The 27441-nt window shown below is 38.1% G+C and overlaps 1 protein-coding gene across 1 annotated transcript in view; it reads left to right on the top strand.

Moving 5' to 3' along the window:
• The first annotated feature begins 23952 nt into the window (after positions 1-23952).
• CRYBG3 (crystallin beta-gamma domain containing 3) overlaps positions 23953-27441 on the top strand; it is a 114402-nt gene continuing 110913 nt past the window's right edge. The window contains exon 1 of the mRNA XM_079704941.1: positions 23953-24278. Within this exon, the coding sequence (XP_079561067.1) occupies positions 24130-24278 (149 nt within the window). The 5' untranslated portion in view covers positions 23953-24129. The remainder of the gene's footprint in view (positions 24279-27441) is intronic.

The following is a 27441-nucleotide window of genomic DNA, read 5'->3' as shown; positions in this document are numbered from 1 at the left end:
TTAGGTTGCTTCCATGTCCTGGCTATTGTAAATAGTGCTGCAGTGAACATTGGGGTGCATGTGTCTTTTTGAATTACAGTGTTCTCTGGGTATATGCCCAATAGTGGGATTGCTGGGTCATATGGTAATTCTATTTTTAGTTTTTTAAGCAACCTCCATAGTTTTCTCTGTAGTGGCTGTACCAATTTACATTCCCACCAACAGTGCAAGAGTGTTCCCTTTTCTCCACACCCTCTCCAGCATTTGTTGTTTGTAGATTTTCTGATGATGCCCATTCTAACTGGTGTGAGATGATACCTCACTGTAGTTTTGATTCGCATTCCTCTAATAATTAGTGATGTTGAGCAGCTTTTCATGTGCTTCTTGCCATCTGTATGTCCTCTTTGGAGAAATGTCTATTTAGGTCTTCTGCCCATTTTTTGATTGGGTTGTTTGTTTTTTTAATATTGAGCTGTTTATATATTTTGGAGATTAATCCTTTGTTGATTCATTTGCAAATATTTTCTCCCATTCTGAGGGTTGTCTTTTCGTCTTGTTTTTAGTTTCCTTTGCTTTGCAAAAGTTTTAAGTTTCATTAAGTCCCATTTGTTTATTTTTGTTTTTATTTCCATTACTCTAGGAGGTGGCTCAAAAAAGATCTTTCTGTGATTTGTGTCAAAGAGTGTTCTTCCTATGTTTTCCTCTAAGAGTTTTATACTGTCCGATCTTACATTTAGGTCTCTAATCCATTTTGAGTTTATATTTGTGTATGGTGGTAGGGAGTGTTGTAATTTCATTCTTTTACATGTAGCTGTCCAGTTTTTCCAGCACCACTTATTGAAGAGACTGTCTTTTCTCCATTGTATATCCTTGTCTCCTTTGTCATAGATTAGTTGACCATAGGTGCATGGGTTTATCAATGGGCTTTCTATCCTGTTCCATTGATCTATATTTCTGTTTTTGTGCCAGTACCATATTGTCTTGATTACTGTAGCTTTGTAGTATAGTCTTAAGTCAGGGATTCTGATTCCTCCAGGTCAGTTTTTTTTCCCTCAAGACTGCTTTGGCTATTCGGGGTCTTTTGTGTCTCCATACAAATTTTAAGATTTTTTTGTTCTAGTTCCAAAAAAACTGCCATTGGTAATTTTGATAGGGATTGCATTGAATCTCTAGATTGCTTTGGGTACTATAGTCATTTTCACAATATTGATTCTTCCAATCCAAGAACATGGTGTATCTCTCCATCTGTTGGTATCACCTTTAATTTCTTTCATCAGTGTCTTATAGTTTTCTGCATACAGGTCTTTTGTCTCCCTAGGTAGGTTTATTCCTAGGTATTTTATTCTTTTTCTTGCAATGGTAAATGGGAGTGTTTCCTTAATTTCTCTTTCAGATTTTTCATCATTAGTGTATAGGAATGCAAGAGATTTCTGTGCGTTAATTTTGTATCCTGCAACTTTACCAAATTCATTAATTAGCTCTAGTAGTTTTCTGGTGGCATCTTTAGGATTCTCTATGTATAGTATCATGTCATCTGCAAACAGTGACAGTTACTTCTTCTTTTCTGATTTGGATTCCTTTTATTTCTTTTTCTTCTCTGATTGCCGTGGCTAGGACTTCCAAACTATATTGAATAATAGTGGCGAGAGTGGACATCCTTGTCTTGTTCCTGATCTTAGAGGAAATGCTTTCAGTTTTTCACCATTGAGAATGATGTTTGCTGTGGGTTTGTCATATATGGCCTTTATTATGTTGAGGTAGGTTCCCTCTATGCCCACTTTCTGGAGAGTTTTTTTATCATAAATGGGTGTTGAATTTTGTCAAAAGCTTTTTCTGCATCTATTGAGATGATCATATGGTTTTTCTCCTTCAATTTGTTCATATGGTGTATCACATTGATTGATTTGCATAGATTGACGAATCCTTGCATCCCTGAGATAAAGCCCACTTGGTCATGGTGTATGATCCTTTTAATGTGTTGTTGGATTCTGTTTGCTAGTATTTTGTTGAGGATTTTTGCATCTATATTCATGAGTGATATTGGTCTGTAATTTTCTTTTTTTGTAGTATCTTTGTCTGTTTTTAGTATCAGGGTGATGGTGGCCTCATAGAATGAGTTTTGGAGTGTTCCTTCCTCCGCAATTTTTGGAAGAGTTTGAGAAGGATGGGTGTTAGCTCTTCTCTAAATGATTCATAGAATTCACCTGTGAAGCCATCTGGTCCTGGACTTTTGTTTGTTGGAAGATTTTTAATCACAGTTTTAATTTCATTACTTGTGATTGGTCTGTTCATATTTTCTATTTCTTCCTGGTTCAGTCTTGGAAGGTTATATCTTTCGAAGAATTTGTCCATTTCTTCCAGGTTTTCCATTTTATTGGCAAAGAGTTGTTTGTAGTAATCTCTTAGGATGCTTTGTATTTCTGCGGTGTCTGTTGTAACTTCTCCTTTTTCATTTCTAATTTTATTGATTTGAGTCCTCTCACTCTTTTTCTTGATGAGACTAATGGTTTATCAATGTTCGTTATCTTCTCAAAGAACCAGCTTTTAGTTTTATTGATCTTTGCTATTGTTTTCTTTGTTTGTATTTCATTTATTTCCGCTCTGATCTTTATGATTTCTTTCCTTCTGCTAACTTTGGATTTTGTTTGTTCTTCTTTCTCTAGTTCCTTTAGGTGTATGGTTAGATTGTTTATTTGAGATTTTTCTTGTTTGTTGAGGTAGGCTTGTATAGCTATGAACTTCCCTCTTAGAACTGATTTTGCTGCATCCCATAGGTTTTGGATTGTGGTGTTTTCATCATCATTTTTCTCTAGGTATTGTTTGATTTCCTCTTTGTTTTCTTCAGTGATCTCTTAGTTATTTAGTAATGTATTATTTAGCCTCCATATGTTTGTGTTTTTTCCCTGTAATTGATTTCTAATCTCATAGCTTTGTGGTCTGAAAAGATGCTTAATATGATTTCAATTTCCTTAAATTTACTGAGGCTTGATTTGTGACCCAAGATGTGATCTATCCTGGAGAATGTTCCGTGCATTGGTTGGAATGTCCTATAAATATCAATTAAATCTTATCTGGTCTATTGTGTCATTTGAAGCTTGTGTTTCCTTATTAATTTTCTGTTTGGATGATCTGTCCACTGGTGAGGTGTTAAAGTCCCCCACTATTATTGTGTTACTGTCGATTTCCTCTTTTATAGCTGTTTGCAGTTGCTTTATATATTGAGGTGCTCCTATGTTGGGTGCATATATATTTATAATTGTCATATCTTCTTCTTGGATTGATCCCTTGATCATTATGTAGTGTCCTTCCTTGTCTCTTGTAACATTCTTTATTTAAAAGTCTATTTTATCTGATATGAGTATTGGTACTCCAGCTTTCTTTTGATTTCCATTTGCATGGAATATCTTTTTCCATCCCTTCACTTTCAGTCTGAATGTGTCCCTAGGTCTGAAGTGGGTCTCTTGTAGACAGCATATTTATGGTTCTTGTGTTTGTATCCATTCAGCAAGGCTGTGTCTTTTGGTTGGAGCATTTAATCCATTCACGTTTGAGGTAATTATCGACATGTATGTTCCTATTACCATTTTCTTAATTGTTTTGGGTTTGTTTTTGTAGGTCATTTTCTTCTCTTGTGTTTCCCCCTTAGAGAAGTTCCTTTAGCATTCGTTGTAGAGCTGGTTTGGTGGCGCTGAATTCTCTTAGCTTTTGCTTGTCTGTAAAGCTTTTGATTTCTCCATTGAATCTGAATGAGATCCTTGCCAGGTAGAGTAATCTTGGTTGTAGGTTCTTCCCTTTCATCACTTTAAGCATATCATGCCACTCCCTTCTGGCTCGTAGAGTTTCTGTTGAGAAATCAGCTGTTAACCTTATGGGAGTTCCCTTGTATGTTATTTGTCATTTTTCCCTTGCTGCTTTCAATAGTTTTTCTTTGTCTTTAATTTTTGCCAGTTTGATTACTGTGTTTCTCAGCATGTTTCTTCTTGGGTTTATCCTGTATGGGAATCTCTGCACTTGCTGGACTTGGGTGGCTATTTCCTTTCCCATGTTAGGGAAGTTTTCAACTATAATCTTTCCAAATATTTCTCGGGTCCTTTCTCTCTCTCTTCTCCTTCTGGGACCCCTGTAATGCAAATGTTGTTGTGTTTAGTGTTGTCCCACAGGTCTCTGAGGCTGTCTTCATTTCTTTTCATTCTTTTTTCTTTACTCTGTTCCACAGCAGTGGATTCCACCATTCTGTCTTACAGGTCAGTTATCCGTTATTCTGCCTCAGTTATTCTGCTATTGATTCCTTGTAGTGTATTTTTCATTTCATTTATTGTGTCGTTCATCTCTGTTTGTTTTTTCTTTAATTCTTCTAGATTTTTGTTAAACATTTCTTACATCTTCTCAATCTTTGCCTCCATTCTTTTTCTGAGGTCCTGGATCATCTTCACTATCATTATTCTGAATTCTTTTTCTGGAATCTTGCCTATCTCTACTTCATTTAGTTGTTTTTCTGGGGTTTTGTCTTGTTCCTTCATCTGGGACCTAGTCCTCTGCCTTTTCATCTTGTCTATCTTTCTGTGAATGTGGTTTTTGTTCCACAGGCTGCAGGATTGTAGTTCTTCTTGCTTCTGCTGTCTGCCTTCTGGTGGATGAGGCTATCTATGAGGCTTGTGCAAGTTTCCTGATGGGAGGGACTGGTGGTGGGTAGAGCTGGCTGTTGCTTTGGTGGGCAGAGCTCAGTAAAACTTTAAGCCACTTGTCTGCTGATGAGTGGGGCTTGGTTCCTTCCCTGTTGCTTGTTTGGCCTGAGGCGACCCAACACTGGAGCCTACCCGGGCTCTTTGGTGGGGCTAATGGCAGACTCTGGGAGGATTCACGCCAAGGAGTACTTCCCAGAACTTCTGCTGCCAGTGTCCTTGTCCTCATGGTGAGACACAGCCACCTGCTGCCTCTGCAGGAGAGCCTCCAACACTAGCAGATGGGTCTGGTTCAGTCTCCTATGAGGTCACTGCTCCTTCCCCTGGGTCCCAATGTGAGCACTACTTTGTGTGTGCCCTCCAAGAGTGGAGTCTCTGTTTCCCCCAGTCCTGTCGAAGTCCTGCAGTCAAACCCCACTAGCCTTCAAAGTCTGATTCGCTAGGAATTCCTCCTCCCATTGCCGGACCCCCAGATTGGGAAGCCTGACGTGGGGCTGAGAACCTTCACTCCAGTGGCTGGACTTCTGTGATGTAGGTGCTCTCCAGTTTGTGAGTCACCCACCCAGCAGTTATGGGATTTGATTTTATTGTGTTTGCGTCCCTCCTACCATCTCACTGTGGCTTCTCCTTTGTCTTTGGGTGTGGGGTATCTTTTTTGGTGAGTTCCAGTGTCTTCCTGTCGATGATTCTTCAGCAGTTAGTTGTGTTTCTGGTGTTCTTGCAAGAGGGAGTGAGAGCACGTCCTTCTACACCGCCATCTTGAACCAATCCTCTATTTGTACTCATTCTTCAATCCAACTCAAGTCCTCAAATCAATGAGTCCTTCAAGATTTGAGACATCCCTTTTTCATTTTCCTATGACTCATACTTCTTTCTTCCTGGTAGTTTGTTGGAGTGGGGGTACAAGGAGGAACTCTCCAAAATCTGGAACTCCACACCAAGAAGACAACAATTTTAAATGTGCATTCACCTAAAAAACATCTTCAAAATACTTGAAGAAAAATTGACAGAGCTGAAAGAAATAGATCCACAATAATAGTTGGTACTTCAACACATCTCTCTTAATAAGTGATAGAACCTGTAAACAGATGACCAGCAAGGTTATAAATGTCATCCAACTGCTATATTGAAATGACATTTATAGAAAAACACTCAATCCAACATCATAATAGTACTTTTTCGAGTGTATAGGGAATGAATCATCAAGATAGACCATATCCTAGGTCATAAAACAAACGTTAATAGACTTAAGACAATTGAAACCATACAAAGTATGTTCTCTGACCATGAAGGTATTAAATTATAAATCAATGACACATTTAAAAATCTCTAAACACTTAGGAATTAAACAACACATTTCTCAACAATCCATAGTTCAAAGAAGATAATTCAAGGGAAATCAGAAAATATTTGTAACCAAACAAAATGAAAATGCACCATATCAAAATTTCTGGGATGCAACTAACAGCACTCGAAGGGAAATATGTAGCATTAAATATATAACATTAAATTAGAAAGAAATTATTTCAAGTCAATAATCTATGCTTCTATGCTAAGAAAATTGAAAAAGACAAGAAAATTAAACCTAAAGCAAACAGATCGAAAGACATAATAAAGATTAGAGCAGAAACCAATGATATTGAAAAACAATAGAGAAAAATCAATGAAACCAAAAGGTAGTTCTTTGGAAGAAATAAACTACCATAGCTTTGAAAGGGGTTCTAGGCCTTGGATGGACCTTGCTTTGATTCACATATTCTCTTGTTTTCTGATCCTGATTTAGTTATTAGGTAAATCTCACTACTAGAAATAGAAAACACTTTATATGATAAAATCAGATTTTTGATGCAACCATGGGAGATTGAGGGATATTTTTCAAGGCCTTGACCAGCCATGTAAATCGAACTGTTTAGAAGATTGACTTAAGAACTGGAGACAGATAGTAAACAGCAGCATTGAACTATTTCTTATTCTGCGTTTTTGACAACTTGTGTGTAGATATCTATGGAAATACACATGTATGTATGTATGTTTGAATCAGGACAGATTTAGGACTCTGAGAAGATAGATAATCTTTCACAAAATTAATTTAAAAGAAGATTCTTTGTATTTCTACTTAGAAATTATAACTTATTAATACAAGTGATACCCTAAAGTTTCATAAAGCATTCATTCTCTGAAAAATACCAATATGTTTTAAGCTGTTAATGAGGTCTCCAAAATGTTTAAAATTTCATGCTTTTTGTTTCACATATGCACATTTTGGAAATCCTGGATGGTTATATTACAACAGTACTGATAATAAGTTTCATTTTCTGCTGTTAAATAAAGACCAAATGACATCATTTTGTACCCTATCCTAATATTTTACAGTAGGGTATGTAAAGAAAAGTGGGAGAATTGAGTAATCACAGTATTCACAATTATATAAACATGGCAAAATCAAAAGAACTTATCCATTATAATCAATATTCCATTCGCTTTGCAAATAAGTATAGTAAGAAGATCCTATCTTCATATGTACCAACTTGCATGAGTTCATTTAGCCAATCAAGATATCAGGAATTAAAAATGGGTTCATTGATGGGACTTCCCTGGAGGTCCAGTGGTTAAGACTCTGTGCTCCCAATACAGGGGGCCCAGGTTCAATCCCTGGTCAGGGAACTAGATCCTGCATCCCACATGCCACAACTAAGAGCCCACATGCTGCAACTAAAAGATCCCGTGTGCTGCAACTAAGACCCAACACAGCCAAGTAAATAATTTTTTAAATGGATTCATTGATAGCAAAGTAAAGTAATGAAAATGATACTGAATGCAAATTATGATTCATTATGCCAATAATCAAATTGATAACAATTAAAATATGAAGAAGAGACATAATTTCTTCTCTCATGTTCCTCTTACAATCCATCAGCAAATCCAGTTTCAAAAAAAAAATCCAGAATCTGAACTCACACCCCCTTCACTAGAATTTCTCTAGTCCATACCACCATAGCCTCCTGTCTGGACCTCTAAATTCACTTCCTAGTCACTCCGCTTCCCTACTACCTCAACAACAATGTTCTCCCTTCGCAGCAACCAGTGTCATTTTTCTTTTTAAAAAATAAAACATATCTCTCTCCTATTCTGAACCTTCCAGTAGCTCCCATCACATGTAAAATAAAATGCAAAACTTTACCAGGGCTTACAAGGGTCCCTACCTCATGTGTTCCAGCTACATCTTTAGTCTCCTTCCCAATAACTTGCTGCACTTCAGCTTATTAGCCCTCAAATGAGCCAAGCCCATTCTCTTCTCAAGACCTTTGCATTTGCTCTTCTCTCTACCCAGAATACCTTTCCCTGGATCTTTGCATGTCTCACTCCATTTCATTCAAATCACTTCCTCAGAGGTTTCATCTCTAACTATCATATTCAAACCAGCAAATTCACCCTCCTCCTCTATTCTCTTCTCCTGCTATATTTTCCTTAAAGCACTTTATCATGACCTGATATTATTATATATATTTATGTATTCATTGTTGGTCTTTCACACTAGAACATAAATTTCACAAGTGCAGGGAATTTATTCACACCTTACATTCCAAGTGCCTAGGACACTGCATGGTATATATTGTGCCCACATTTGTTAAATGAATGAATATGTAAGCCAATATTATATATAATTTTTTTGTAATTTTTTGGGGGGCATATTAAATAAATTTGGAATGTTATTGAAGGGTTTTTTTTTACTTTTATTGAAGTAGTCTTTATTTTTTTAAAACAGAAAAGAATAAAGAATAAAACAAGCAAAAACACCAATTACCCCTGTACCCAGAGAGTGTTTGTTAACATAGAGAAAAATTATACATGCATAAGATTTTTCAAAAATTAACAGTACAGAAATGTAAATATTAAACAATGTCTCTCTTACCCACCTCCATGGTTTCCCCCCACCATCTCTCTCCCAAGAGATGTACCTATCACATATTTCTTATATCCTTACAAAGAAAAGAAAGTAAATTTTATGGCATATATAGATCCTTTGAAAATGTATACACCATATTGTTACTCTTTATCTTCCTTTAAAAATAAAATTAATAGTTAACTATACTTATTGGCATTTTCCATATCATCTTATTCTTTTTAATGGCTGCATAGTTCTTTGTTCATATGTACCATTATTTGTCTAATTTGTCCCCTTAAACATCTCCATTTTTTCTACCACTTTTTGTATCATAAGTACTGTGGCAATGAATTTTTTTTCTTTGCTTAGTATTTGTAGATTTTTTTAAGTTTATTTTTTATACAGCAGGTTCTTATTAGTTATCTATTTTATACATATTACTGTATACATGTCAATCCCAATCTCCCAATTCATCCCACCACCAACACCCCCACTTTCCCCCCTTAGTGTCCATACATTTGTTCTCTACATCTGTATCTCTATTTCTGCCTTGCAAACTGGTTCATCTGTACCATTTTTCTAGATTCCACATATATGCGTTAATATACGATATTTGTTTTTCTCTTTCTGACTTACTTCACTCTGTATCACAGTCTCTAGGTCCATCCACATCTCTTCAAATGACCCAATTTCATTCCTTTTTATGGCTGAGTAATACTCCATTGTATATATGTACTACATCTTTATCCATTCCTCTGTCGATGGGCGTTTAGGTTGCTTCCATGACCTGGCTATTGTAAATAGTGCTACAATGAACATTAGGGTGCATGTGTCTTTTTGAAATTATGTTTTTCTCTGGATATATGCCCAGTAGTGGGATTGCTGGGTCATATGGTAATTCTATTTTTAGTTTTGTAAGCAACCTCCATACTGTTCTCCATAGTGGCTGTATCAATTTACATGGAATGTTAGTGAAGGTTAATATTTGATTATGCTAGTCTAAATAAAATATTAAATTATTCAGTGATTAGCTATTTTTATATATTCATTCAACTTCTATTCCTAAAGATATTCTTTAGCTTCTAACTATGAGGTACTGAGCCAGTAATATGTTATCTTTTTAAGTTTAAACTGCATTTTGCTTCTGCTTGGTAGAAAAAGTTCCTAATAGACCAACCTTCTTACTGTTAACTCTAAATTCTGATCAACAACAAAAAATCCAACTACCTGGGCTTCCCTGGTGGTGCAGTTGTTGAGAGTCCACCTGCCGATGCAGGGGACACGGGTTCGTGCCCCGGTCTGGGAGGATCCCACATGCCGCGGAGCGGCTGGGCCCGTGAGCCATGGCCACTGAGCCTGCGCGTCCAGAGCCTGTGCTCCACAATGGGGGAGGCCACAACAGTGAGAGGCCCACGTACCACAAAAAAAAAAAACAAAAAATCCAACTACCTGAAAGTTCTGAAGAATGAACAGAAGCAGGCATATTTTGGAGGGGTGTTGAAACTCAGAAGAAGGCACTGGCATGGGGTGAGTTTCACCTTTTGAGGCTTTGAGCCTGAGGACAGACCTCAGTCACAGCATGGGGTAGCTAAAATTCTGACAGAAAACTTGCCATATTTTTGGCCTGAAGAAAAGAGTACAGACCATGGGACAACCAAAGCCACTGCAAAGTGATGGGACGAGCATTCAGTAAAGGAGAGATCCAGAGAATGGAGTCTAAAATTCTAAGCATAAATTTTCCTAAGTCTCTGGCTGAGCCTCGAACCATGAACAAACAGGGCAAATTCAAAGAAGCTTTCAGATAAGGCTAAAATAATTAACTGAGATTTGATTTGATGTCCTCAATGAGGAAAATCAAGTTTGAAGTTTGAGTTTAATGAATTTAATGTCCCTATAAAGCAAAAATGGCAACCCTTTTTGGAATTATATAATAGAATCCACAATCTCCACAGCATAACATTTGAAATATCTGAGACAATCCAAAATTACTTGTTTTTTTCAAATTAATTTTTAATTGAAGTATAGTTGAATTACAATGTTCTGTTAATTACTGCTGTATGGCAAAGTGACTCAGTTGTGTATATATATATATATATATATGTATATATATATATATATATATATATGCATTCTTTTTCATATTCTTTTCCATTATGGTTTACTACAGGATATTGAATATAGTTCCTTGTGCTATACTGTAGGACCTTGTTGTTTATCCATCCTATATATACTGGGTCGCATCTGCTAATCCTCAACTCCCAATCCAACCCTCTCCCACCTCCCTCCCCCTTGGCAACCACCAGTCTATTCTCTATGTCCCTGACCATTTCTGTTTTATAGATAGGTTCATTTGTGTCATTTTAGATTCTACGTATAAGTGATATTATATGGTATTTATCTCTCTCATTCTGACTTACTTCACTTAGTATGATAATCTCTAGTTACATCCATGTTGCTGCAAATGGCATTATTTCATTCTTTTTTATGGCTGAGTAGTATTCCATTGTATATATGTACCACATCTTCTTTATCCATTCATCTGTCAATGAACATTTAGGTTGCTTCCATGTCTCTGCTATTGTGAATAGTGCTGCTATAAACATAGGGGTGCATGTATACTTTTGAGTTATATAGTTTTGTCTGGATATATGCCCAGGAGTAGGGTTGCTGGAACATATGGTAATTTTTTAGTTTTCTGAGGAACCTCCATACTGTTTTCCACAGTGGCTGAGCCAACTTACATTCCCACGAACAGTGTAGGAAGGTTCCCTTTTCTCCACACCCTCTCCAGCATTTGTTATTTGTAGACTTTTTAATGACAGCCATTCTGACATGTGTGAGGTGGTACCTCATTGTAGTTTTGATTTGCATTTCTCTAATAATTAGTGATGTTGAGCATCTTTTCATGTGCCTATTGGCCATCATATTTCTTCTTTGGAGAAATGTCTCTTTAGGTCTTATGCCCATTTTTTGATTGGGTTGTTTGTTTTTCTGATATTGAACCACATGAGCTGTTTGTAAATTTTCTAGATTAATCCCTTGTCAGTTGCATCATTTGCAAATATTTTCTCCCATTCTGTAGGCTATCTTTTTGTTTATGGTTTCCTTTGCTGTGCAAAAGCTTGTACGTTTGATTAGGGTCCATTTGTTTATTTTCGTTTTTATTTCTATTGCCTGGGAAGACTGACCTAAGAAAACGTTGGTACAATTTATGTCAGAGAATGTTTTGCCTATGTTCTCTTCTAGGAGTTTTATGGTGTCATGTCTTATGTTTAAGTCTTTAAGCTATTTTGAGTTTATTTTTGTGTGTGGTGAGAGGGCATGTTCTAACTTCATTGATTTACATGTGACTGTCCAACTTTCCCAACACCACTTGCCGAAGAGTTTGTCTTTTTCCCATTGTATATTCTTGCCTCCTTTGTTGAAGATTAATTGATCATAGGTGTGTGGGTTTATTTCTGGGCTCTCTATTCTGCTCCATTGATCTGTATGTCTGTTTTTGTGCTAATACCATGCTGTTTTGATTACTGTAGCTTTGTAGTATTGTCTGAAGTCTGGGATGGTTATGCCTCCTGCTTTGTTCTTTTTCTTCAGGATTACTTTGACAATTCTGGTTCTTTTATGGTTCCATATGAATTTTAGGATTATTTTTTCTAGTACTGTGGTCATGGGTGATTTGTTCTAGTACATGTGGTCATGGGTAATTTGGTAGGGATCACATTAAATCTGTAGATTGCTTTGGGTAGTATGGCCATTTTTACAATATTAATTCTCCAATCCAAGAGCATGGGATATCTTTCCATTTCTTTCAATCATCTTCAATTTCCTGTATTAATGTTTTATAATTCTCAGTGTATAAGTCTTTCACCTCCTTGGTGAGGTTTATTCCTAAGTACAAAATTACTTGTTCATGAAAAACCAGAAAACTGTGACCCATTCTCAAGGGAAAAGATAATGGAGGTCAATACTGTGAAGACACAAATGGAATGATCAGATAAGGACTTTAAGGCAGCTGTAATATCTCAATGAGGCAAAGGAAAACCTGCTCATAACAAATGAAAAGATAGGAATTTCAGCAGAAAAATAGAAAATATAAAAAGAAAGTAAATGAAATTCTAGAACTGAAAAACACAATATCTGACATTAAAAAAATCATAGAAATCATTCATTTCATAGAATGAAAATGACAGAGAAAATAAGCAGTGAACTCGAAGATACAGCTCAATAGGAAGTGTTCTATCTGAAAAAGAGAGAGCAAGAAATATTGAAAAAAAAAAGATCAGTGCTTCAGGATCCTGTGGGATAACATCAAAATTTTAAAAATATATGTAGGGCTTCCCTGGTGACGCAGTGGTTGAGAGTCCACCTGCCAATGCAGGGGACACGGGTTCGTGCCCCGGTCCAGGAAGATCCCACATGCCGTGGAGTGGCTGGGCCCGTGAGCCATGGCTGCTGAGCCTGCGCGTCCGGAGCCTGTGCTCCACAACGGGAGAGGCCACAACAGTGAGAGGCCTGCGTACCGCAAAAGAAAAAAAAAAAAAATATATATATATATATATATGTAATAGAGTCCCACAGGGAGAGGAAAGAGAGAATGGGACAGAATATATTTTTGAAGAAATAGTGGGTGAAAAATTCCTAAATTGAATGAAATATATAATTTATAGATACAAAAAGCTTAGAAAACCCCAAATAGAGTTAATACAAAACAAACAAAAAACTAGGTGTATAATAGCAAATTGTTAGGACTTCCCTGGTGGCACAGTGGTTAAGAATCTGCCTGCCAATGCAGGGGACATGGGTTTGATCCCTGGTCCGGGAAAATCCCACATGCCGTGGAGCAACTAAGCCTGTGCACCACAACTACTGAGCCTGCGCTCTAGAGCCCGCAAGCCAAACTGCTGAGCCCGTGTGCCACAGCTACTGAAGCCCACGTGCCTAGAGCCCATGCTCCACAACAAGAGAAGCCACTGTAATGAGGAGCCCACACACAACGAGGAGTAGCCCCTGCTCTCCGCAACTAGAGAAAGCCCGTGCACAGCAATGAAGACCCAACACAGCCAAAAATAAATTAATTAATTTTAAAAATGAAAGAAAAAATTCCTTAAAAAAAATAGCAAACTGTTGAAAACTAAAGAAAATCTCAGACACATCGGGGTTGGGGGGGGGGTAGAAATCAACATTATATACAAAGTAACAGTGATACAAACTACTGTGGATTTCTTATCAGGAAGAATCTGTGCCAGAAAACAGTAGTACAATATCTTTAAAGTATTGAGAGAAAAAAAAAATGTTGAACCAGAATTCTAAGATAGAAAACTAAGAAAACATTTCACCATTATATCTGCACTACTATAAGAAATGTTCTTTAGGCTGAAGGGAAATGATACTAAAGGGAAACTAATTTTCAGGAAACAATGAAAACCAATTAAATGGTAAGTATTTGGGTAAATGTAAAAGACTTTTTTCTTTAATGTCCTTACGTTTAAAGCAAATATTTAAAGCAAAAAGTGTAGCGTATTCTTATGGGTTTTATAATGTATGTAGATGTAATATAAATGACATATGACACTGCAATATAACTGATGGAGGTGGCTTATAAAGGACCTAAACAGCTTCAAAACTTCTACAGTTTACATGGAGTGATAGAGTAATAATTCTAGTAGACAGTGTAAATTAAGGATGTGTATTGTAATTCCTAGAGCATCTATTTTAAAAATTTAAGAGGTATGTTAAAAAGCCAATAAATTAAAATGGATTTTATCAAGTGATCCAAGTAAACATCATCTGTAGTGGGACAAATTGAAATCATGTACACCAGCCATGAGAAGAGCATAACATTACTTTTGTGGTATTTGTACGAAAAATGCATAGCCTGACTCTAAGCACAAGGAAACACCACATACCCAAATGGAGGACTGTCCCTGTAACATTCAAAAGTGTCACAGTCATGAAAGTCAAGGAAAGACTGGCACTTCTACAGAATGAAGGAGACTAAAGATACTTGACAACTAAATGTAATATGTGATTCTGGATTGGATTACTTTGCTGTGATGAACATAAATGAGACAATTAGCAAAATGTGAATGGGGCCAGAGGATAAGATGGTAGAATATAGTAACATTAATTTCTTGATTTTGAGGGTTGTGTTGTGGCTATTTAAGATTTTAACAGAATGGTCATATTTGTAAGTTATATCAATACATCAAAGTATTTAGGGGTGATAAGGACATCGGCTCCGGACGCACAGGCTCAGCGGCCATGGCTCACGGGCCCAGCCGCTCTGTGGCATGTGGGATCTTCCCGGACCGGGGCACGAACCCGTGTCCCCTGCATCGGCAGGCGGACTCTCAACCACTGCGCCACCAGGGAAGCCCAGGACATCATTTTGAAAATATACTTTCAAATGATTCAGGGAATAAAAAAGGTTATTTGTACTATTCTTGTAGTTTTTCAATAAGTATGAAATAATTTCAAAATAAAAATAATCTTTAGATAAAAATAATTTTATACAAAATAGCAATATAGAGTAAGTGGCATTTTACATAAGAAGAACCAGAATAGAATACAGTAGATTTGAGTAATTAATTTTCAAAAAAGAAAGTCTAAAAGTATAACATAAAAATCAATGGCCTGAATATGTTGACAACTGCAAACAGTATGGGAAATGTGAATATATTTATTTATGAGTTACAGATCTCTTGAAATTTGTAGATATACTATTAGACAATACAGCACTGCTGCCAATTTTTAGAAGAAAAAAAGCACTTTAACCACTAATCATAAACATGGACCAGGTGACTTCCTGGATTTCACAACAGAAATAATAACAACCTGACAAGTTAGAGTGAATTCAGTGTAATAGCTGTGAGAAAGGCAATTTATACAAGAATGCCAAACAAATGTCAAACTTTTTGGTTCTTGTATACACTTGATTTTGGTCCTAAATTAGATATTTGGTTAGTAGTAAGACTTCTCCATCCTGATTTACTGGTCTAACCTGTCTCAGTCAGTAATTGGCAGATATAAACTCAGATTATGTAAATCGAGTTAGGATCAGTGCAGCAGTTTCTCTACTTGCATATTTCTCATACTTTATTATTGTCATCTACTTTTTAATTGTGCAATTATTTTAAAGAATGAAGCAAGTAGTTCACTTAAAGGTAGTTTCATATTAACACACCAAAGCCCTTGAATATCCTTATGTTACACATAGTATTTGATGATTCACAATGTAGTAGCACCCACTGACTGTAATGTCTCCTCACCAAATCAGATAGCAGATATTAATTATATGTCTATTGTTGGCCCAGTGTTGTAAGCACTCCTGTTGGGCTTTGATACTGCTTTCTGACAAGTGCGACATTTCTAATATAAATGTTTCAACAGGTGTTTTAACTGGTTGTGGTTGCAGGACTTTCTGATCCATGTTTCTGGAGCCTGATTTGTGAAATCTATCCCTGACCTCAAGCACAGCCTGCCCAAGTGATACAGTTAGGCACTTTCTTCTCCCCTTTTCCCATGTACGTATTTCTCACTTTTCAAATTTATCACACTGTCCTGTAGTTTGTAGCTGTCACTTAGTTCTGTTCTCCTTTTTTGAGACAATGTCTTGAGGTGGATCACATTGTGTATGCCAAACGCAGGGCCTGGAACAGGTAGAATGTTTATTGAACAGGTAGAAGGACATAAAATAACTTTGTAGATGGGATATTGTTTTTTGGTTTTTGGTTTTTCTTAATATATATTCCTCCCACCAACTTTCCTAATCGAGTTTGAGGCAGCTAACACTAGAAGAATGACTACTATGTCAATGATCTTGAGTTAGACTCTATCTAGATCTTTATTTCAGAATTTTCCATTTTCTTATTTTTTGTTTTGTTTTGTTTTTCTGAAATGTAGACTGATTAATAAACTTTTCAGTAAATACATAATTTTAAAAAAATTCTCTGTCTACCTTCCTTACATACTAAGGAAGAGTTTTCCAGTAGCTACTTTTTAAATTTTATTAAAAGATGCTTTTTATTTCTAAGCTAGACTGTGTTTTATTTAAGCTGCAGAGACTACATATACCTACAGAATGTCTTTAAGTGGTAGGAAAAACTAGAATGAAAGTGGCAGAATTTAAGATGAATAAGTTAATTTCCATTCCCCTCAGACTGCATATGGTTTATAAAGTTCTATATTGTGGTGTGGTCAGCTCTTTCATTTGATGATGTACATGACTGATCATAGGAAGTGAAGTTCCTGTTGAACCAGATAGAAATGGAATCATCATTTCTGGAGTTACTTAAATTAAGACCAACTGTGAAATTGATAAAATCAATTTGTTTATTTGATTGTCTTCCAGACTTGATAATTCAAAGTCATATGTCAATATATTCACCTGTAGGAGAAATAAACCAAATGACTTATGATGGAAACTGACTACCCAGAAGTACTTATTTGGGGAGTTGAAAGAAAGAAAAGTAAAGTAGAAGATAGAATGTAGAAATGAATGCAACTTAAGAATGGTTGTTAATATGAAATCAATTACAAGAATTACCTTTTTACTTCGATACTGGAGTCAAAATATTCCTATTGTAACTTCTTGTCTTCTGTTTTACCTTTTTTTCATAGGTAACTCCTTTTACTATTTACCTATGAAAAGTTGATTGGAAGAGGTGAGGAAGGAATTCAGTCACTAACCCAGACTGATGGAAATATTTGATGCAGGCTGCTTTTGTTCATTATTTGCAAAACCAATTAAGTTACAGTTTGATAAATTCTCACAAATTTTTCAACATGAAAGTGGAGGCATTGAGAATGTACTTACTGCATTTCTAAAAAACCAAAATTGTATCCTCTACAGTAACACTTGATTTTATAAGCTCCATAAGGATTTTTAAACTACATTTAGCAATATTTTTAAATGAGATTTCATGAGTTTGTTAATGATATTATTATTTCATAATGGACTATGTAAGATTTCCATAGATAAGTATCGGTACTCATCACTCCAGATTATAAACAAAGTGAATAGACATCTAGTCCATTCTATACAAAGAAAATTCATGTAAAGGAAATAATGCTAATCTCAATTTTAGATTAGGTAAAGTCCCCATTTGAAAACTGTGGCTTATCTTACGTGACAGCATGTATCATTTCCAGCTGCTTTCTCTCTCTAATCAAAACATTTGCTCACAATAACAGCTGCCTCTATGCCTTGCTTTTAAACCATTTGCAGCAAATCAAACTGGGAACGTGTCCATAGTAAGAGAACTCAGGATTCTGGGATATGTCTGTTCTCCAACTTCAAAATAAAAAAAACAAGAAAGCTAATTCACAAACCAATTATATTTTTCCTCTGAAGCTTTGTTTCATGAGCCCTAATAAACAAAATTTACAATAAACACTAAAATAGTACAGTCCAGAAATTTATAAACAATTGTTCTTTTCAAAATAAATCCATTTAAAATTGTATATCAGATATGTACAATACAGTGCATAACTTCTGTACTCATCAATTATTTTGGGAAAACAGAATATAGGAACTGAGTTTTGCAAATAATAGTAAATTATTATTCTGAGCCATTATCTGTGTCATGTGTATGAAGCTGCATTACTAAAAGTTAATAGTCTACATATGACTTTATATTATAGATAGCTTTTGACTCAAACAAAAGACATATCAAACTGAATTGGTATGAATATCTATTTTGGAATAGATTTTATAATCTATGTTTGCCAAAGAACTTCTTCTATTTATATACCCTTTAGAATACAATGGTTTGGTATTAGCAAATTTTGCACTGTTTTAGAAGAAAATATCTGATTGTTAATGTTATAATTTTTTAAAGCATTCATTTCTCTTCATAAGTATCATCATCAATTTCAAGGGAAGAAAAGAGTAAATGTAATTTAGGTCAGACTAACACATCTTAATTTAAGCATTAAAAGATGTGTGTTTGAAAGATGTCAATCTCCACATGTTCTGGAAATAAAAACCAGACAAACAATACAACAGAACTTCATGCATCCCATAGAAGTCTGAATAACCAATTACTTAAAATTTCACCATCTGCTCTCATTGAAGCAGCAAGACTGAGGCATTTTCCCGTGTTACAAACCATGATAATCAGAATGTAACAGAATGAGAAATGCTAACACCATTTTCCCCCTTTCTTATTTGCTGTTGTGGTTCTTAATGAAAACCTGGGCTATACAAAGGAAAGGGGAGGACGTTCCCCCGCCCTATCTCCTAACTGAGTGCTTATACCCAGTAATAGCTTTCTGCTGCCCTGGGCAGCATGACATTGCCTCATTTGGCCACGCACAGCTATTATTCTAGGAGGCAGCTAGTGAAGTGCCCCGATCCATCTGCTTGCTTTTCATGGGCTGGTGCTTTCCTTGATGTTGACAGCTGTCTTAGTATTCCTGGGCCACCTGCCACATAGTAAATACTGTGCTCCAACATATATACAGAAGCTTATCCCTCTGGTGGACTTTTTAGAACAAAAAGCTTAACATTTCTAAACTACACTTGCATCTTTGTTGAAATGCTTCAGAGTCAGCACTTTGTCTTTTCTCATACTTTTGAGGAGTACAGTGCTTATGCATTGGGAATGGTAGTTCAGTTACAGTGTGATGAACTTCAGCTTTTCTCACACATCAAATAAGTATTGAATTGCAGACCTTTTATGGAAGTCATGGTGGTCACAGGAGGCAGAGGGGAAGAAAGTTATCTCCTCTAGTGAGCCTTCCTGGAACCTTCTAGACTAAGTTGGGGTCCATCCTATTTATACCCATAGAAAGATTTTCCGTGTCCTACCTGCTTTGCTCCTCTGTTTACCCCATTGCTCCTTGAGGGAAAGCACTGGTTTTTATTCATCACTGTATCTGTAAGAATGAGTGTGTATCTGACACATGGTTGGCACTCAAGGACAGATCCAGGTTTTAAGGTATGTGAAGATTTTTGTAATTTCTCTTTAAAGAGAAATATTTAAAATTAAAAATTAGATATAAAAGTGAATGAAGCCGCAACTACTGAAGCCCACGCGCCTAGAACCCATGCTCCGCAACAAGAGACACCACCGCAATGAGAAGCCCGCGCACCACAACAAAGAGTAGCCCGTGCTCACCGCAACTAGAGAAAGCCCGTGCGCAGCAACGAAGACCCAATGCAGCCAAAAATAAGTAAAAATTTAAAAAAGTGAATGAAAAATAAATCATACAAGTTACCAATTTTATTTTTTTAATTTTTTATTTATTTATTTATTTATTTTTTGCGGTACGTGGGCCTCTCACTGTTGTGGCCTCTCCCATTGCGGAGCATAGGCTCCGGACGCAGGTTCAGCGGCCATGGCTCACGGGCCCAGCCACTCCGCGGCATGTGGGATCTTCCCAGACCGGGGCACGAACCCGTGTCCCCTGCATTGGCAGGCGGACTCTCAACCACTGCGCCACCAGGGAAGCCCAAGTTACCAATTTTAAAAGGTTGACTAATACTACAAATATCACGAAGTCTAGAAAAACAGTATTTTTTCCATTAACTGCCTGGTATACCTCTATAATATTTTTTTTCTTATACTTTTGTTGGTATACTCTGATAGCATTTCATATGACAATGATATTCTAGTATCATTTTCAGTACATATAATGGAAAGAGAATTCAGTCTTTCCTCAAATTTGGTTGAGTGTATTTATTATTGATAGAAGGGCCAGGTAAACATACAACACGATACACTCACATACACACTCATTGTTTGTGGTATTGCTACAGGTTTGTGCCCTACAAACAAAAATTCTGAAAAATTCTATTTTACATGATTTTCATTAAAAAATTTTGCTGCATTTACAATTATAAAAATTATATACATTCCATTATTGAACATGTTACTGTTATGAGAGAAATTACATCAATTAGAAGTGATTCTTTCTGTTTTGGTTTTGTCTTCTGATGCCTGAAATAGTTTTCTATAACTCACCTTTTGCTGTTGTACATTTTGAATCTTGTTTCACCTCCACTACCCACACATATTTTCAGTGTTAGGGGAATTAGGATGTGTTTATGTAGTGATAATGTATCCTGGGTGTAATGCTTGGTGAGTTGCACAATGGACAAATTGGAATTTAAGCAGTAACAACTATTCTTTGGAGAAACTGACAACCAAATAAATATATCCTACTAAATCCAAACTAAATGTATCCCCAATGCAAATTTCCCGGCAGATCCCAAAGTGCCCCCAATAACTCCAATACCAACTGACTCTAGGCATAAGGTGATGGAGGGAAAATCCAAGTGGAAAGAGATTGTGGTCTTAATTGCAGTTTAAATGTTTGCTTTTGTAAATTTCATAAACACACACCACCAAGTGATCACATTCCTGAGTTCACACTGGAAGAGACCGTACCAGTGAGATGCCCTGAAGCTTCAGCTTCATCAGCTTCACAGTAAATGTGCTTCTACTGCAGATACTCATTAAATGTCTTCAGAAAAACTGAATGAACAAATGAAGACAACTGTGCTAAATTAGCATCTCTAAGATCCTTACAACTCTAAAATTCAACTTTTTTACAGACTTCCTAATGTAATCTTAGAACTTGGTATTCAGAAATTTGTTATTATGAGTTTAGAATATAAGAATGGAGGACATCTAGGAACTGATAAGTACTTGAAAAGTAAATAAATTAAAATTCAGGAATCATTAATTTATGGTTTTAAGCTAACTTTTCATAGACGAAGTTTTCCTTAATTGAGGCAGGACACCATGTATACTTACCTTACAATTCATTTAAATGCTTTGTTCTACCACAGGCTGGAGATTAGAATATCGTTAGACATTGTTTCCTTCATGAAGTAGTTGCTTTTGAGGAAAAAAAATATATATATATATACACACACATATGTGTATATATATATACACATATGTGTGTATATATATATATATATATATATCATGGGTCTGTATTGGACCAACCGTTCATTTTAGGGGCCTCTAATAACATTTATATTATCTTATACCTTTGCAAGCTGTTTATTAATAGAACGGATTCTAGCTGGATGAACATTAGCATTATTTCTACTACATATACTATCACCACCAACACTATAGAAAGTTTCTATATGAATGAAGGACTTTACCCATCATGATTCTATGCCTTCTATTTACCAAGGATAGTGGTTATTGAAAGAATATGACTATCACAGCATTCTCCTTAACAGCTATTTTTTAGAGAAATTCCTTTCTTAAAAAAAAAGCATTATTAGATAAAACCATAACTCAGTAATAAATCTTACTGGCCCCAGTAAGTTTTTATCCCCAGAAAGACTTCCTGAAAATCTACCCTCTGGTTAGGTATTAGGGTGTAGGGCTTGCTTTGGTCACAGTACAAGTGGTGGACACATCTGGTAGTTATTTAACATTCCTTTGGGGAGATTAATTCTCTAGCCCTTCTAGCTGGAGGGAACAGTTTGCTTCATACTCTCTTTGCTTTCATATTCTCTGGGCTTTCTGGTTAGCTGGCCTTTAATGGAGATTCTTCCCTAAAATAATAAGACTCGAATTGGGAATTTTACTTGTCTTATTCTAGTGTATTATTCTACCTTTTCCCTTCTTTCTCAGACTCACAGAGAGGGAGGAAAGATTGCAAAAGAGAAAGTGCTGACTAGCACTTTTGATCCCAGATGATCCCAATCTTGAGGGATTGTCTGGGATGAACCCAGCAGAAGGAAACTAGACTGATTTGACTTTGGTAGGTTAAATTGAGCCAGAACAAATTAGGGTGAGTGGCTTTGGGCTCTGCTGCAGTTAGTAGGGGCTGGAGTGCTTCTTTGAGGCAGCTGTGGTGTGGCAGGGAGGCTCAACAGCCATCAGCTGGTGCTGAAATGACCTGGGGTGTATAGCCATCCAATCAACTCATCAGCAACCTTCTCCTCCAGGACTCCAAAGCCAGAGGGGGGATGACCCCAGGGTACCTTCCTGCCCCTCCCCCAAGTCAAAACTGCCTTGGACATTTCATTTTTTATCTCATTTACTTGTATAACATTTTTAGTGAACAGGTATAGGATATTCACTTTTCTGATTTCTACACCCTCACAGGGGCAGCTTGGCTTTAAAACAAAACACCTGGGGTGAATGGGCCCCTTGATATTTTCTCTACTAGCCACTAGGGTATAAAAAACTAAAAATAAAAAATTGTGCTACTATATTAGTGAAATAAGTCAGACATAGAAAGGCAAATACTACACTACATGGATTCACTTATATTGATGCATCTAAAAAAGTCAAATCCATAGAAGCAGAGAGTGGAAAGGAGGTTGCCAGGGGCTGGAGATGGGGAAACAAGGCCGTATTATTCCAAGGGTACAAAGTTGATGTTATATAAGACGAGTAAGTCCTAGTGTTCTACTTACAGCACAGTGCCTATAGTTCAAAATACTGCATTGTATGCTTAAAACTTTGCTAAGAGGGCAAATCTTACGTCATAAGTGTTTATAATAATAATAAATAAGAGGGTGGGAGGGAACTTCTGGAGGTGATGGATGGTTTTATGGCATAGATTGCCATGATGGTTGCATGGTGTATATTTATCTTCAAACTCATCAAGTTGCATACATTAATTATTACAGTTTTGTATGTACCTTTTTTAAAAAAACTACGAAAATCCAAACTACTGTATTTAGACATATTTAAAAGCAAATCTTAAGGACCTTTTGGTCTCCAGATTTCAGTGACGTCTGTGTAATAACTACAAAATATTTGTTCCAGCATTTACAAGTTTGAATTACACTTGTTTTTGATCAGTGACGTTTTGCAAGAGGGTTCGCCGGGGAGTAGTATGTAACACGGAGTGTGAGAAATACCAAAACACATCTGGGTTAGGGTAAGTTACTCCACACAGTAGTAAGCCAGCCGAACAAGAAACGAGCTGTTGACAGATCTAGACAGGCACCTACGGAGCCCTCCACTTCTAAGACTCGGCCACGGGGTAACCTCATCGTCTGCAGCCCCGGGTAGCTGTTTTAGGAACAGCTGTTCGTTAGCTGAAAGGCAGCCCAGGCCATTCTGGTACCGCAGTTTACCAGGTGTGTTCACAAACTTTAGTTCATGAACTTCTTTCAAAAGTCTGAACACTGTTCCGTCCATTGGCTGGAGGATAGAAAAACAAATCAGTAATAGGAAGGAAAATTTGAGCGAAAAGACAAACGGGCTGGAGCTCGTTTGGGCGGGAAGCCCGGAGCCCGGCGTAGCGGGGTTCCGCGTCCCGCCGGGTCTCAGGCCAGCGCCGGCAGCGAGGACCCGTCCGGCGTGGCGGACGGCCGCGGGGCCCGGGCTCGGGGCGGTGCCGAGGCCTCTGGCTCCTCCCGGGGGCGGGCGGGCTGGGGGCAGGAGGAGGAGCCGCCGCACAGCGCAAGAAGTAGCCCCGCTGGGAGCGCATCGCGCCCGCGCTTCTCCTGCCGGAGATGGATTGAGCCGCGCCGCCCGCCTGCGCCGAGTCAGTCCTACCCTCGCCGGGTCCCGCGGCGGCGTTCTCAGGGCGCAGGACACCGTCTCGCGCGTTCCCCGGAGACGGCCGCGGACCGGCTGTCGCGCCGGGGAGATGTCCGGCGGCCGGAGGAGGGGCGGCGCCCCCTGGCACAGCTTCTCCCGGTTCTTCGCTCCCCGAAACCCTTCCCGGGACAAGGAAGAGGAAGAGGAGGAAAGGCCGGGGACAAGCCAGCCGCCCGCGCCGGGCCGGGGCGCAGCCAGGTGGGAGCCGCGGGGGGGACGTCGGGGGGCCCTGCGCCGACTCGCGGGACGGGGGGCTCCTGGCCCCGGTGCCCGCAGCCAGCCGCTCTCGGCCAGGCTGCGCTCGCCACTTTCTGTTCTTCCTCCATTGCTCAAGTTTCGTCCTTCTCGCCCAGTTCTCGTGCCGCATCGCTTGGTTTGTTAAATCCGGGTGAAGTTCGTGACCCGAGGCCGCGCCAGCCCGCGGGGCGCTCTGCCTCCCCACCTCCCCTCCCCGGATGTGATTCGGTTCCCGTCCCACAGTCGCGTCTGCTCTCCAAGTTCTGCGGCAAAAGCGAGTCCCCCGGCGTCCTGCCTACAGTAATGGGAAACAGTTGTGAGCCGAGCCATCCGCCAGGGCAAAGAGGGCGCGATCCGAAAACCACTTCTGTGGGAAAGGTAACGCTTTGGAGCGCCACCCCCTTGGCTGGGATTTTGCCATTTTATTCGTGGTTTCTCAAAATGATTAAAAAAAAAAAAAAAAAAAGAATGGTGATGCTGAGTTCCCAAGACTCCATCAAAATATAAAACCCTCGCTAGGCTTATTTACCATTGCCTGACATTTAGATGATGCCACTCTTCTTTCCCATGTCTCTTCGGAAGCATCTGCCTCAAGTTCCCAGACAGATTCCAGAAACCAGGACTCGAGCTGTCTTGGTTTCAGTAATGAAAACTTGCCCCTTCTCTGCAGTCTTTTTTCCTTCTCCACCTGCTGCTGTAAAATCGAAATTTAAAAAAAAATTCATGTCTAATAAAACTACCTATTCCTGAGTCCTTTCATCTGAGTCCCGAGGGAGGAAGAGGGGTTAAGTGATATACAACTCGCTGTTTTAAACTTTTGATGGCAAGAGAGGCTTACGGCTCCGTCTTCCCCCAAATTGCACTAGAAGATCACTCACGTGATTGGAAGGACGCTCTCCAGAAAGTTGTGTTTACTTCAGATGTTAAGGGCTTCGTGGAGGGCTTCAAAGAAAAATGGATAGGAAACAGAACTGTAACTGTGACTGAGCTGATCCCATCAATATTCATTCAGGTCTTGTGATTTGATTCTAGTCGTTTATGTGTTCCTCGGTTTCCCTATTTGTGAAACATTTCCATTTTGACCATCTGTTAATAAAATGCCACGTCTTTCCAAGAAAGCTCCTATAATATTTGGAAAACTTCTCCTGGGAAGCTTTAGCTATTATTGCCCTGTTAAGAGAAAATTTAAAATTCAGAGTTAAACAGTAGTTAAAAATAGTTTTGAAGTCTGACAGGGCTCAACCAGAATGTCTGAATGCTGGTGTGGGCAGACAGCCTGTGGTGCCTGCCATCACTGTAACAGCACTAACAGTCTTGGATAATATGGAGGCAGTGTTTAAAAGAAATCCCAAGTAGACTCAGCAAAAGTTGGAAACTTGTGTCAGTGTTAGCAGGGAATAGGCAGGCCAATTTCAGGTTTATATCAGAATTGACCTGAGACCCTGCCTGCTGCCCTCCCCTATTTTGGCTTTTTAGGCACTTCTCAAATCTCTTTTCTCTCTTGAGCTAACCACTACAGCAACTTGTCTCTTGTCTTCTTACCACTCTTCCATTCTCATCTCCAGAGAGGCGCACACTGGCTTTTTGACAGTGAGAAATTTAATTGTGCTTATATGGACACTAATTGTGTCCTTATCTTTTTTAGAACTTGCCAGGTGTTAAGGGGATAGCAGATAATCCTTTGTGTGGGTGTTTTACCTTTTAAATAAGTTTAAATCTTTCTTTTCAAGGATATAAACAGACACAAAGCCTTTATTGAAAGTTTAATGAAACGAATGGAAACAATGTCCTAGTAACACAACACCCTGGTGTTAACAAGATTGGAAACAGAATTGCGATTTGTCACTGTGATCTTATTTCAAAATGAAGGGGGTTTTGGCTGTTTATTTTAGAGGCAGTAAAAGCTTTTGGTTTTAGTGGGAGCCTAGTTGACCTTTTGTACTGGTGATTTTAGATGCAGGGGAGTCCGTTCAGACATGAGGGGCTTGGTGTGGTAGGGATGTAAAGATGACTGAGAAAAAGGTCCTTTCTCTCAAGGAACTGGGAGAAGGGAAGAAGACCACTTGAAAACAGTCATCCTACCATCTATGGTGTGTCTGGCCCATTACAATTGACAGAGTACTTTTAATAATATTATGCTTTGAGGTTGGACAGACCTGTACGATCAGTATTTTCATTTTACTATAAGAAACAGTTAAAGAAACTTCCCCAAAGTCACACAGCTACTTTTCAGTTAATGAACAAGTATTAAGTCCTATGCAGTGCCTGCAACTCTGAGCCCCCTTAACATACATTAAGGATTAATCTCTGCATTCTGACTTTTCCATGTACTCAAAACAAAATGCATTCTCTCAAACTTGGGTTGTATAGTCTCTGTTTCTGCACTTCCAGTGTTGGCTTACGTGAATTTTGTGATGTAACTTGTGTGTGTACAAACACAAATGGGACATAAATTCCTTAAGAACAGAATTCCTTAACAATTTCTTAAGAACAGAATTAAAAATTAAACACAGACGTAACCACAAGACCAATAAAAGTAAAATTTACAGCATCATCCTAACAGCTGTTTTTTGGCTACTCACAAAATGCATATGGTGCCAACTGGGACAAACACAAGTTTTGGGGGGGGTTGCTAGGACTGTAGCACTGTGTACCGTGCCATGATTCAGGTGGTCCAGTATTTCCCTATTTGAACCATAGGAAAACTTTTGCTTTTATGGTGTGCTGTTATTTGGGCATCATTTGCTGTGAACACATCGTTTATATATTATGTTCGCTGCTGTTCTCATTAACCTTCAGCAGTTAAAGAAGGCCTGTATGCATCAACACTGTTGTATATGGGAATTCAGGTGTTGGCAATGGAATTACATTTCAGTACTTATGTCTTGGGTGGTTGACCAGATCCAGGAAGTGTTTATATTAATTTGTTTTAGGTTTTGTAGAGATGAAAACTGCAACTGAATTCAATTCACTGCTATAATGTTTAGCCCAGTTTATGAGCATGCAATGAATGGACTCATTAGAAGTGATAGGGGAGAGCAGGGAGGGCTTCATGGTGGAGGTGGTTTTACCTGGGCCTTCAAGGCACTGGTGTTTTCCACAGGTAGAGAATTTAGCCACAAAG

The sequence above is a fragment of the Hyperoodon ampullatus genome (assembly GCF_949752795.1).
Source record: "Hyperoodon ampullatus genome assembly, chromosome: 5".
Taxonomy (NCBI): domain Eukaryota; kingdom Metazoa; phylum Chordata; class Mammalia; order Artiodactyla; family Ziphiidae; genus Hyperoodon; species Hyperoodon ampullatus.
The sequence above is the reverse complement of the archived record's forward strand: the minus strand, read 5'-3'. Positions and strand labels throughout refer to the sequence as shown.